Source organism: Peromyscus eremicus, chromosome 3 (assembly GCF_949786415.1).
Source record: "Peromyscus eremicus chromosome 3, PerEre_H2_v1, whole genome shotgun sequence".
Lineage (NCBI taxonomy): Eukaryota > Metazoa > Chordata > Mammalia > Rodentia > Cricetidae > Peromyscus > Peromyscus eremicus.
The window spans coordinates 84,314,968-84,328,358 of record NC_081418.1 but is presented as its reverse complement, the minus strand read 5'-3'; the positions used below and the strand labels follow the sequence as shown (position 1 = coordinate 84,328,358).

General features: G+C 43.1%; 1 protein-coding gene across 11 annotated transcripts in view; it reads right to left on the bottom strand.

Moving 5' to 3' along the window:
• Window positions 1-12,064, bottom strand: part of Immt (inner membrane mitochondrial protein) — a 47,673-nt gene extending 35,609 nt beyond the window's left edge. For 2 of the 11 annotated variants that reach the window (XM_059257954.1, XM_059257956.1), the window contains exon 1: window positions 11,858-12,039. In XM_059257954.1, the coding sequence (XP_059113937.1) occupies window positions 11,858-11,902 (45 nt within the window). In that variant the 5' untranslated portion in view covers window positions 11,903-12,039. Of the gene's footprint in view, window positions 1-11,857 lie in introns of all 11 variants that reach the window. The other 9 variants (XM_059257957.1, XM_059257955.1, XM_059257960.1 and 6 more) reach the window with 6 other exon arrangements.
• Between the last annotated feature and the right edge of the window lie 1,327 nt (window positions 12,065-13,391).

Genomic DNA, 13,391 nt, shown 5'->3' with positions numbered 1-13,391 from the left:
TAGGGAGGGTTGCAATGGGGAAAGAATATCAGTTGCTCAGGCCCTCCCCCCACAGAAAAATAGGGCGGAGTGCAGTACACAATACTGACTGTACATGGGGGTAATCAGTTGTTCTAGCCCCCACCTCCACAAAAATAGGGCTGGGTGCATTACACAGTACTGATTGTACATGGTTGGGGGGGGGTATCAGTTCCTCTAGCTCCCACCTCCACAAAAATAGGCCTGAGTGCATTACACAGTACTGACCATACATTGTGTGTGTGTGGGGGGGGGGGTAATCAGTTGTTCTAGCTCCCACCTCCACAAAAATAGGGCTGAGTGCATTACACAGTACTGACCATACATTGATGGGGGGGGGGTATCCATTGTTCTAGCCTCCACCCTCACAAAAAATAGGATTGAGTGCATTTTGTAATACTGACTGTAACTATGCAGATGTGCCAAATGCTCTTCTAGAAACGTACTGCTCCCTATCAAACATGAATTCTGTGTGCCCTTCCCTGACTCTGTATGATTTCTTTTGTGAGGATTACCCAGAATAGACAAAGTCATAGAAACAGTAAATAGACAGTGGCTGCCAGGGGTTATGGAAGAGGGGACGGGGTGGGGGAGGTGCAAAGGCAGGCTTGGTTAATAATTCACCAACAGAGGGCAGTGAAAGTGATGCTCTGTGGCTTCTCAGACTACAACATAAATGGATATGGGTTCTGCCTGATTCTGCTCTTAGAACCCGCTGCTAAGCTCTGAGGAAATCCCAAAACAGAGATGCCCCAAGCATGAGTTCCAAAGCAGCAGTCTCTGCTGAGTCAGCACCAGCAACCAAGCAATGAGAGTGAGGAACACTGGAAAACGACGAGGCTCAGGCACTGTTTTAAGGGCCAACATGCAATTGCTTAGTTGACCCCAGAAAAAACTACAACAGAAGCAGCAAACAATGCTGTCATTTCCCCCGACTCAAGGAACTTGTGGCATAGCTAGTTAAGCAGAACCACATTTTTAAATACATTTTTCTATTAAAAATTTTTATTAGATTTATTCAATTTATTTTATATCTGTTCTATCAACATGTATGTATGTGTACCATGTGCATGCTTGGTGCCCATACAGAGCAGAAGAGGACAGCAGCTCCCCTGGAACTGGAGCTACGGACAGTTTTGAGTCCTCACCATGTGGGTGCTGGAAATTGAACCCTTTCCTCTATAAGAGTAACAGGTGCTCTTAACTCAGCCCCCTAACACACTTTCCATTACATTTATTTATTTGTATGTGTAGGCATGTGCACAGGTATGGAGGTCAGAGGACAACTTACTGGAGTTGGTCTCTCCTTCCATGGGGTTCCCTTGGACTGAACTCAGGTCAGCAAGCTTGGCAGCAGGTGCTTTCACCTGCTCCAAAACAGTACTGTTTTAAATTCATGGATTTAAGCATGCTTGATAGGTTTAATTCAGTTGCAATCACCATGTTTTTTAAAACTCACACTGTTCTGTCTTTGACTCCCTAAGTCTGAAATGTCTGTCTAACTCTGCCTCTCTGACCACCTGCAAATACTCACTTGGCAGGTTTTATTTCTGTGTTTGGTAAAGTTCACTAAACATTCATAATCTGAACCATTCAGTGGTATAGAGTACATTAATAAGGCCGAATAATAACCATCACACTACCAAGTTCTAGAAATCACAGAAGGCTTCCATCAGTCTACAGGGGAAGCCTAGGCTCTATTACGCTATCCCACACATCCCTCCTGCCATTCTCCCCTCTTCCCTAACCCCTGGCAGCTAACACCTGCTTTCTGTTTCTATGAATGTCTACTTTGGATAATCCTTAAAAAAGAAATAATACAACATATTGCCTTCTGTTCCAGGCTTTCCAAATTGTTTTCCAAAGCAGCTACATAGTTATACTCCCATCAGCAATGTTTGAGGGTTCCAATGTATGTTCTCACCAGCATCTTGTTATTGTACTCCTATCTGTTAAAATCCTAATGGGTAGGAGCACAGTACATCATTTAGCTTTGACTTTTATTTCCTAGGATCAGTGATGCTGAGCAATTTCCCATGTGTTTCATATACTGGCTTTGCATAAATGGCTACTCAAGTCCTACACAATTTGTTGTTATTGTTGTTGTTTTGTTTGTTTCCTGAGACAGGGTTTCTCTATGTAGACCTGGCTATCCTGGAACTGGCTGGCCTCGAACTCAGAAATCAATCTGCCTCTGCCTCCCAAATTTTGGGATTAAAGTTGTGTGCCACCACATAGTGTTTGAGTTAGCTTCTTGTTAAGCTGTAGGAGTTCTTCGCATTTTCTAGATACCAGAACTTTATCATATATCTGAAACAGTCCCTCATTTTTTTACTCCTGAGTATCCTTTTACCTTAGTAAATTTTCTATTGCTATGATGAGATACCATGATTAATACAACTTACAGAAGAACGTTTATTTAGGGTTTACAGGTCCAGAGGGTGGGTCCATGACTGTCATGGTGGGGGACATGGCAGTAAACAGGCAGGTATGGTACAATAGCTGAGAGCTTACATCTTGATCACAGGCACTAGGCAGAGAAAGCTAACTGGGAACAGCCTGGACTTTTGAAACCTCAAAGCCCACTTCCAGTGACACACCTCCTCCAAGAAAGCTATACCTACTAATCCCTCCCAAACAGTTCTACTAACTGAAGACCAAGTATTCAAATATATGAGCCTGGGGCAGGTGGGGGAAGGGGGGGGCGGCGGCGACGGGCATTCTCATTTAAACCATCACTGCTTTGATGTAAAATTTTTAATTTGATGGAATCTTTCTCGTTTTTTTTGAAACAGTGTCTCATGTAGCCCAGGCTGGACTCAAACTGCCTATGTAGCCTAGAATGACTCAATTTTTCTTTATTCTCATTTGCTTTTCATTGCTGTGATAAAACACTATGACCAGCCAGATAGTGGTGCTGCACGCCTTTAATCCCAGCACCCAGGAGGTAGAGGCAGATGTGAGTTGAGGCCAGCCTAATCTACAGAGCAAGTTCCGGGACAGGCAGGGCTGTTAAACAGAGAAACCCTGTCTCAAAGGAAAAAAAACAAAGAACTACCATGACCAAAAGCAATTTAGAAAGGAAAGGTTTTATTTGACTTTCACATACCTATCACAATCACTGAGGGAGGTCAGGACATGAACTCAGGCAGTAGCAGAGGCAAGAACCATGAATAATGCTGTTTACTGGCTTGCTCCCCATGATTTGCTCAACTTGTTTTCTTCTATCACCTAAGACTACCTGCCTAAGGATGGAACTACCCACAAGGGACTGGGCCCTCCCACATCAATCATGAATCAAGAAAATGCTTCATAAGATAATCTGAGAGGCAATTACTCAGTTACTCTTCCCAGATATACCTAGGTTTGTGTCAACCAGCACACTGTTGTTGTTTGGGATTTGTATGCATATGTGCACATGTTCATGTATGTATACATGTGTGTTGCTCAGATACATGTAGTTATACATGTGGAGACCAGAGGGCAAGGTCAGATATATTCTTCAACGGCTCTCCCCTTTAATTTTTGAGACACGCACCCAATCTGGAGCTAGACTGGCTGGCCAGTGAGCTTAATGAACCCCTGCCCTTTTTTCCTCAGCAAAGGGATTACATTCCTCTTTATGTGTGTGCTAGGAACTTGAACCCAGGTCCTCATGCTGGTGTGCAAGCTGAGCTGAGTCATCTCCCCAGCACAATCTTGAACTCCTGATCTTCCTGCCTCTACCTCCCCAGTGCTAGGGCCTATAGGTAAGCACTGCAATGCCCAGCTTCGAAAATACTTTTTGGGGCTTGTGTCACACCTGCCTAAGTCACTGTCAAGTGTAAGATTTGCCTCCAGTTTGCTCTCTCTGAAGCAGCATCTCTATTTTACATAACCCAAACCTTCTATTTTGGCACACAACATATCGACTACTTCTTAATTTTAGTAATTCATTTAAATTTATTTTATGTGCATTGGTGTGAAGGTGTCAGATCCCCTGGCAATGGAGTTACAGACAGTTGTGAGCTGCCATGTGGATGCTGAGAATTGAACCCTGGTCCTCTGGAAGAGCAGCCAGTGCTCTTAACCGCTGAGCCATCTCTCCAGGCCCCTTCTTAATTTTAGGATTCCATCTTATTAATGGCCTATGATGTAGAAAGGACAGTAATTTGTCTTGACACATAACCTCGAAATAAATGTTGTAAGGTTAGCACCAATGATTCTAACCTACAGAAACATGCTTCAACAAACAAAAGCCAAAAAAAATATCTAATTTCTCAGCTTTACCATGCAAGAGAATACATAAAGAAATCATCAAATAATGAAATAGCCTGAAAACAGACAGGCACTATAGAAAAGTCTCCTGTGAATCCTATGCCAGGGTTCTAGATTCCACATTTGCTGGCTGATGAAATTAACACTATTAATGACCATTTTTACATTTGAAATACAAATTTATATGCAACAACTTAAACTTTTCCTACAGCTAAAATATTTCATAAGAGCCAGGAGTGGTGACACACAACTGTAATCCCAGCACTGCAGAAGCAGAGGCAGTGGTGACACACACCTTTAATTTCAGCACTTGGGAGAGAGAGGAAAGTGGATCTCTGTGAGTTCGAGGCCAGCCTGGTCTACAGAGCTAGTTCTAGGACAGCCAAGGTTACACAAAGAAACCCTGTCTCAAAAAACCAAAAAGAAAATCAAAGAGGTAGAGGCAGGAGAATTGGGATTTCAAGATCATCCTCAGCTAAACAGGCAGCCTAGATAACATGAGACTATCTGAAAAAGCTAAGGCAAAATGGCTCTGCAGGTTGAAGTGGCCTGACCACACCCTGAGTTTGAGCTCTGGGACCCACATGACAGAAGGAGAGAAACAATTCTCACAAGTTTCCCTCTGACCTCAACATGTGTGCTGTGGCATGCACTCACCCACACACGTACAAAATAAAAATAAAACGTAATGGAATGGTTGAAGAGATGCTCAGTGGGTAAGAACACCGTCTGCTCTTCCAGAGGAGCTGGATTCGATTCCTAGCACCTACATGGCAGCTACAATCATCTGTAACTCCAGTCCCAGGGGATCTGCGTGCACACATGTGGTGCATAGACATACATGCAGTCAAAACACTCATACACATAAAATAAAAATAAAGAAAATGTTTTGAATTTAAATTTTAAAAAACGAGGGGGACTAGAGAGATCACTCAGTGGTTAAGAGCACTTGTTGCTCTTGCAATGAATCCAGGGTTCAATTTCCAGCACCCACATAGTGAGTGGTTCAAAACCATCTAGAACTCCAGTTCCAGGGGAATTCAATATTCTTCTGACTTCACTGTCACCAAGCAGACACATGCCACATATACATATATGCAGGCAAAACACTCACATAAAGTAAAATGAACAAATCTAATTTTTAAAAGATGAGGAGGTGGAAAGGGAGAGAGGGTGACAATCATGTTATTAGATATACCCCTATAATCCTACAAGGAAGACAGTCACAAGTTCAAAGCCAGCCTAGACTACAAAGCAAACACCAACCTGGCCAGAGTTACCAAGTGAGATCTTATCTTTAAAAAATATAAATAAAATATACAATTCTTTACTAAAATTAAAAAGTAACATCCCACAAAAACAAAGTACCTTGAGAAAAACCTTTTGCATCTAAGACAGAAAGAAGTTCTTTTGGTTATGGAAACGATAGGTACTAATTAGTATAACCAAAACCAACATTTGATACTTTAGTATTCCCTTCACATGTGTGAATACCTTTTAGATTATTTCTCACTCAGGTACACTACATTATGTAAGGTGCGTTTATAAAAATGGTCTAGAAGCCCCGGGCCTCAACATCTTTGATTTTTTTACATGTATTTTTAAAAATCATGTTCTTTTCCTTTTTAGTAAAGTGTTTTAGGTCTTTTCATCGTTCTCAAGTGTTTTTCTTTACCAGTTCTTTATTCTTTTTGTCCTTTAACTGTATCACCAGGCCCAACATTTTTGAGGTGACCTTTAGGTACAGAGATAGATAGGAAACGGAAGAATAATAAACAGGATGAAGTATGAGCAGGAGCAAAGAGCGGGCTGCACAGATCAACTGAACTACCTTCCAGCTTGTGTGGCTGACAGTTGCTTCACTAACAGACAGATTCAGCCTTGGTCTTAGTTAAACACCATCAAAACAGCAGTCTTCCTTCTTTTTTTCCTTAAAGATTTGTTTTTATTCTACGTGTATGGATGTTTTGCCTGAATGTGTGTGTATCCGTGTACCATGTATGTGCAGTGCTCTCAGAAGCCAGAAATCAGAGGAACCCATTCACAACACTGCTAAAGTGGCTAAGAACCCGGAACCAGACAGGTCATGGGCCTGGGGGGAAACCTACTACTATTATCTGCTAAAGGAACATAGCAATAAAATGACTCCTAGTGACACCGTTCTACCCACAGACCAGAGCATCACTCAACCCTCATCAGGAAAGCTTCTTTTGCAGTAGATAGTAATTAACAAAGACCCCAACTGGACAACGTGCACAGAGTTAGAGACTTTGGAACACTCAGCCCTACATAGGATGTCTGTATCAAATCCCTCCCCTCGAGTCTCAGACTTCCTTGCAGAAGAAGCAGAAAGACTCTAAGGGTCAGAAGTGGTGGATGACTCCAAGGAACAGCCTCTTCCAGACACAAGACTGATGTCCATATGACACAGAGACTGTGACAGCACACACAATACCTGCACAGGTTCAAACCAGACCAAATCTCAGCACTGAGAAGAGGAAGGAGACACAAAGAATAACCTAACCAAGAGGCTCTTTGGAAGCAACAGCTGCTGGGAAAGGAAAAAATCTTGTTCTCCAATGGAGTGCCACTGGGTAGATCAACTACACTGCAAGGCAGCCTCATGCCCAGGGGAAGTTGGCTAACACAAACTAGAGTCCATGGTTTGTGTTTGTGTGCTTTTTGTTTTGTTGTTGTTGTTGTTGTTATTATTATTATTATTATTATTATTTGCTTCTTCTACTTTTTTTTTTTCATTTCTATTATCATTTGTCTTGCTGCTAACCTGTTAAAGGTTTATTTTTTGTGGGGTGTGTGTGTGCAGGTATCTGCAGAGGCCAGAAGAGGGCGTTGGAGTCCTGGGACTGGAGTTACAGGTGGCTGTGAACTTCTGGATGTGGGTGCTGAGAATCCAGTTCCAATCTTGAAAGCAGCAAGTGCTCTTAACTGCTGAGCCATCTCTCCAGCCCTGTTAATTTCATTTTTTAGTCAAAGAAGAACAACTCATATTTTAGATATGAAGAATACGGCCTGAAATGACATTTTGGTGAAATATAGCATTTTTACATTGAAATCAGAAAATGCTATAATTGTAACACGTTTCAGTAATTGGGTAAACTTATCAAAACAAGTCTGAATATTCAAAATGATAAACCTAAGATAAATGAAAATTTTACACTACAAATTATTGCAACTCAGGTGCCATAATGCGCATTTATAATCCTAGCACTTGGGACTTCTACCTTTTTTTTTTAAGTTTGTCCTTTTCTGTTTATTTTTTGTTGTTTTCCCTGTTTTTTGTTTTGATGAGAGAAAAAATATGAAGGTGGGTGGAGAAGGGTTAGGGGAGAGGAAAGAATATGATCAAAACAGATTACATGAAACAACATTTTAAATAAAAACTTTTTAAGTAACAAGAGAAAACACTGTAAATATATTTATAAGGACAAACAGAACTAGGACACTTCAAATTTTTACTTTACTTTTATTTATGTATGTGGGTGTTTTGCCAACATGTGTCTCTATGTACCATGTGTATGCAGAGGCCAGAAGAGGGCATCAGATCCTTAGGAACTAGAGTTACAGTTGTCTGCCACACAGTTGCTGGGAATGAAACCCAGCCCCTCTGGAAGAAAAAGCAGCCAGCACTCTTAACCACTGAATATCTCTCCAGCCCCGCCCCTCTTCTTTTAAGGTATAAGCAAAGAAAGCTTATAACATTAATTCTCAGTATTTTGGCTTAGATCAAATGAGTATGACATGTGCAAATGACTACTTCCAAGAATTATGTGTGGGAGAGGCCTAGCCAGGCTGAAAGCTCAGGTCCTCTAAACCTAATGGTCACTTCTAAAAGACTGAACCTCAAGATACAGTACAGGGATAAAAAGAACTAACAAGGGAAGGAAAACACTGAGGAAGGACTTAAAGCATATTTCTAAAAAGAAAAGAGAACTATATATATATATATATATATATATATATATAAATACTTGTAAAAATTCAAGGATGTTGAAGTTACTAAAGAATGAAAAAGGTACCATCTCTGATGGTGATGGTTGTGTGTGTGTGTGTCTGTAAGATTAACATTTAAAGTGGTGAACTTTTTAAGTTAAGGAGGCTGCCCTCTATAACATGGGTGAGCTTCAGGCAAACAGCTGAAGGTCTGTCTAGCATAAAAAGCAAGGACTTCCCTGCTACAGGCCCTTTGGACTGGAGCTGCGCCAGCTGCTCCCCTAAGTTTCCATACTGCTGGCCTGAGATTGCAACAGCACCTGCCTTTCTCAGTCTCTGCTCTGCCAGCCCACAGTGCAGATTCTGGATTTACCAACTCCCATTAACTATGTGAACTCAGCCCTTATAAATCAATCATTCTACAGACACAGACACACACACACACACACACACACACACACACACACACACACACACAGAGCTTTGTTTCTCTAGAGAACCCTAACTTAATACACCACCATAGGCCCTAAAGCACTTGAGAGTAAGAAAAAAAAAAAAAGGATCACTCAAGCATGTCACATTTACTGAGCATCTACTAGAAGTCAGGGACTGTCACTACTGGAAAACAGAATTGAACAACATAGGCACAGACTAGTTGTAGAGTTTAAGGACTTTTGTGGGACAGGCTCGTCCTATATATAGCCCTGGCTGACCTGAAACTTAACTATAGAGACCAGGCTGGACCCCTCGGTGGTGGAGTGGTGGGACTTCAGGCATGTAACTTGGAACTTACACTTTAAATGCAGAAAACATAAGAAATACACATACGTCATGGAATGCTAAGACATACCAATACTTAAGTGTACAGTCAGAGTGATGTATAGAAGAGTGGTCCCCAGTCCACGCTAGAAAAGAAAGGCTCTGAAAGGAAGGGGGATTTATTAAGAAAGTACCTGCATAAAGGGGGTGGGGGAGTCAAGCAAAGACCTGTGAAGAGTTCAGAGCAAAACAACCCAACCAACCAAACAAACAAACAAACAAAACACCAAAAAGACCACCAGTGAAGTGTGTGCTGGAGGTACTATAAAGACAGTGATGGAGCAGAACAGAAAGCAAGGTGTGAGAAAGTCTGGTGAGTGTGGAAAAGTGCTTAGACTTCATTCTGAACAGGATGTCAATGAAGAGCATGATGTTACATGTTTGCTTTTTTAAAGTCTTTTACTAGCCAGTAAAGAACTTATTTGAAGAGAAATAGAGAAGGCAAGAAGACATGTCAGCAGGTGGGATTTGCCAAGGTGGAATAATTTGGTAAATTGATAACAAATTTAAATTTAGAAACATAAATGCAAAGCTAAGAAAGAAAGTCATCTCTTTCAGGATGAAGGTTCTGAGAATTGATCTAATCCCTAATCAAACAACATACAAAAAAATTCTCAGCTATCTGAGAGACTGAGGCAAGAGGATCAAATTTGAGGCCAATCTGGGCAATATAGTGAGACTCCTGTCTCAGGAAAGAAGTCAAAAGAAGAGAGGCATGGTTACAGATCAGTGATACAATGCTTACTCAGCACATACGAAGCCCTAGGATCAATTCCCAGTAGGGAAACCAGGAAAAGAAGCAGAGGAAGCAAAAGAAAATGAGGGGCAAAGGAATAAAGGGAAGACAGGATCTAAAATATTACATGAGAGAAGCCAAAAGCAGTTTCAGAAAGTAACAATATCGTGTAGCTGGAGAGACAGCTCACTGGTTAAGAACACTTAATTCTCTTCCAGAGGACCCGAGTTCAGTTCCAGAGCAACCATGTCAGGAAACCTACAACCACCTGTAACTCTAGTTCTGAGGAATCCATGCCCTCTTCTGGCGTCCATGGGTACCTACCTACCTACACACACACACACACACACACACACACACACACACACACACACGTGCGTGCGCGCTCAGTCTCTCTCATACACACAAAAATAAGCAACAATATCAAACACTATAGAATGAATGAAGAGGTAATGTCAATAAACCTATGAATTTTATGATTTCAGGAAACTTTAAAACGTCTTCTGAGAGAGTAGCATTCATGTTTTCTTCTCTAATTGAGATACCCAAAAGAGAACTCTGATTTAGGGAAGTTATCCAGGTGGGCCTAGCCTAATAACAAAACATCAACGATGGGGAAGAGATGTTTAAGTTAAAGACAGAAGCACATGGTGACAGCAAAAGTACATGTTATGAATGGCCTCTAAGTGCCTTGTGGCAAGAAATTGCCAGCCAGTTCTAAAAGCTGAGAGCAGCTGTCTTCAAGAACAGGAAGACAATGGGGACTTTAATACAACCCCTGAAGGGGCTTTAATTTTGCTAAGTATGAGTTTGGAGAAAGGAAAAAATACTTATCTTCACATGAGACTCACAATATGGCTAATACTTCTTAAAGCTTTGTATGACTAAGCTGAAACCCTACAACACTAATGTCTAGATAACAACAAAAAAAATTGTAAGATAATCAATGGGGGTGTTGTTACATGCTGCTTAATGTGTGCTGTTTGATACACACCAACAGAAAACTAACACGAGTCTCATTTCCCTATGCAAGAACTTGATGGACAGGGACTGAAGCGGTGGTGTCGCACAACTTTAATCCCAGCACTAAGGAAGCAGAGGCAGGCGAATCTGAGTTCGAGGCCAGCCTGGTCTACAGAGCGAGTTCCAGGTCAGCCAAGGCTACACAGAGAAACCCTGTCTGGAAAAACCAAAACCAAAACTACTTAACTTCTATCATCTCACCCAGTTATCCAATTACTGCTCGAGTCGCAGCATTTTTCTCACCTTAGGTCAAAGTATTAATTTCCTGATATGAGCAATGGAAACAGGGTTTTTATTGTCAACGGTAGCAAGTTATATTAATATTTATGAAAATTAAAAAAAAAAAAAAAGCAAAACAGGATGCCTAAGATACCTGAATGTCAGGCACGGTTCCAAGGGCTTAGAGACACTGATCCCCAAACTAATCTTAGAAATGAGCACAAGGTCATGACTCCGTCCTTCCTCAAGCACCAGAAGTTTAAGCTCCAGAAACGAAAAATCTTTCACTTTTTATTGTAGAGTAAGAATAGCTCAAAGGTGCTGTCGACTACCAAAACAAAAGCAACCCATCCAGGTTAATTGCAACCTTGACCCCTAAACCGCAGGCTCTCCACCAGTCCAGCAATATGCTTATTAAAGATGCAACAAGCTCTGAGAAGCAATCCCTGCTGGGAATTGTAGTTCTCCCGCCCCGACCTCCACGATTGGAAACCGATCACGTGCCCAACCGGCGACCCAGACGCCAGCGGCCAGGATTGGTCCGGGACTGAATCAACGAGATACTGATTGGACCCCAGGGTCCCTGCAGCCACGCCTCAGCAGCACACCCGCCTCCCCGCGAGCGCTCCACACCCCAGCCCGCTTCTTCAGCAATAAGGCTCTAGTCATTCCAGTCGAGCGGCCGCCCTAGTGAGCTGCCTCAGTTTCCCGCCCTGTCACTCTCGGCGCGCCTCTGCCCAGGGACTGCGCATCACGGATGCCTCTCTCCCGTTGTCCGTTGGCAGTCTGCAGTCGGCGTGACCACGCGCCCCCTCGGGGAGACCCCACGCTCACCTGCGCCGCGACGGTCACGCCAGATAACTGACAGGCCCGCAGCATCTCTGCCGAAGTGACGGCGCTGCTGGTGTACGCGGGAACGACCGCGGCGGCACGAGAGGAGGGCGTGCGCGCTAGTGTGCGTGCCCGCGTCCGTACACCCTGTCTGCGCCCTGCGCACCGGAAGGGCCGCCGACGCCACTGCGCACGCGCCTCCTCCTGCCCTGGTCCAGACGAGGCGGCTCCCGGAGGGTGGGCCTCACCTCGGCTGCGAAAAGGAGAGCCCCGCGGTGATTGGCGAGTAGGAGGCGGAAGGGCGGGTTCTCCTTCCGGGTCGCGCTAGGCGCTACTTTGTCTAAGGAATGGGGTTACTAGGTGAGCCCGCAGGGAGAGCGGGGTGTGAAGTTCGACTAGGCGGAAAACGGACTACTATGACTCTTAGAATCAAAGCAAAGGGGACTCGCGAGGGTAGGGACGCTTGCTCCCAACCCTGACGACGCGAGTTCGATCCCCCGGACCCGTATGGTGGCACTAGAGAATCGACTCCTGCTAGTTGTCCTCTGACCTCTATGGAGCTGTGGTATACGCATGCCCACAGGTTTTTTGTTTTCAGAGGGTTGCTGGAGAATGGGTGAAAGGACTGGAGGCATCTTGGGACAGAATATGTGTTCCTGGTGTCTCTTTAAATAGTAGAGGACCGATAGGAACCCAGATTCTAAGTTCTGGTTTTTAATTAAATCACACCGCTTTCTCTGTCACTTTTATTTTACAAAGATGATTTTGGTCGCAGTCCTTGGGATGGGTTGAAAGACTATCCCAAGCACTCTTGAGATTGTAGTCATCGTATAGTGTGTTAAATACTGACCATCGGTAATACTCAGTGTAAACCCCAGTATAATTATGTATGTGGTTATTTTACCATGATAACAAAAAAATTTTATTTAAAAATCTGAGGCCGGGCATAGTGGTGCACGCCTTTAATCCCAGAACTAGGGAGGCAGAGGCAGGTGGGTCTCTTGAGTTCGAGGCCAGCCTGGTCTACATAGTTCCACGACAGCCAGAGCTACATGGTGAGATCCTGTTTCAAAAAACAAATCAGTTTGCAAAATACTTTAAAGTGTAGGTGATTTGTTACAACATGGTACAGGTTGGTTGCACTTTTATTCTTGTTTCTAATATACAGAAATGAAGTCCAGTGTGGTGGTCCACACCTGTAATGCCAGCACTTGGGAGGTTGATACAGGGTTGGGCTACAACGAGTCTCAAAAGACAGGGATGGATTTGAAATTTATCTAAACTGTTCTTATGTTCTGTATACCTAGAATGTTCTGTCTGTTCGGTGCTTTTTAGGGCATTTTAGTATCTATTTGTCAATCTTGGTCATGTCATCAATTAACAGCCTCTGAGTAGTCTTACCCTGTTCTTAGGGAATGTAGCAGCCCATCTCCAACTAGCTGCTGTGCTAGTACGTGCCAGTGTGATTACTTCTCGGACACTCTTGACCCTGGGCTGCTTTATTTATACCAATGGGCACTTTGTACTACAGACAATC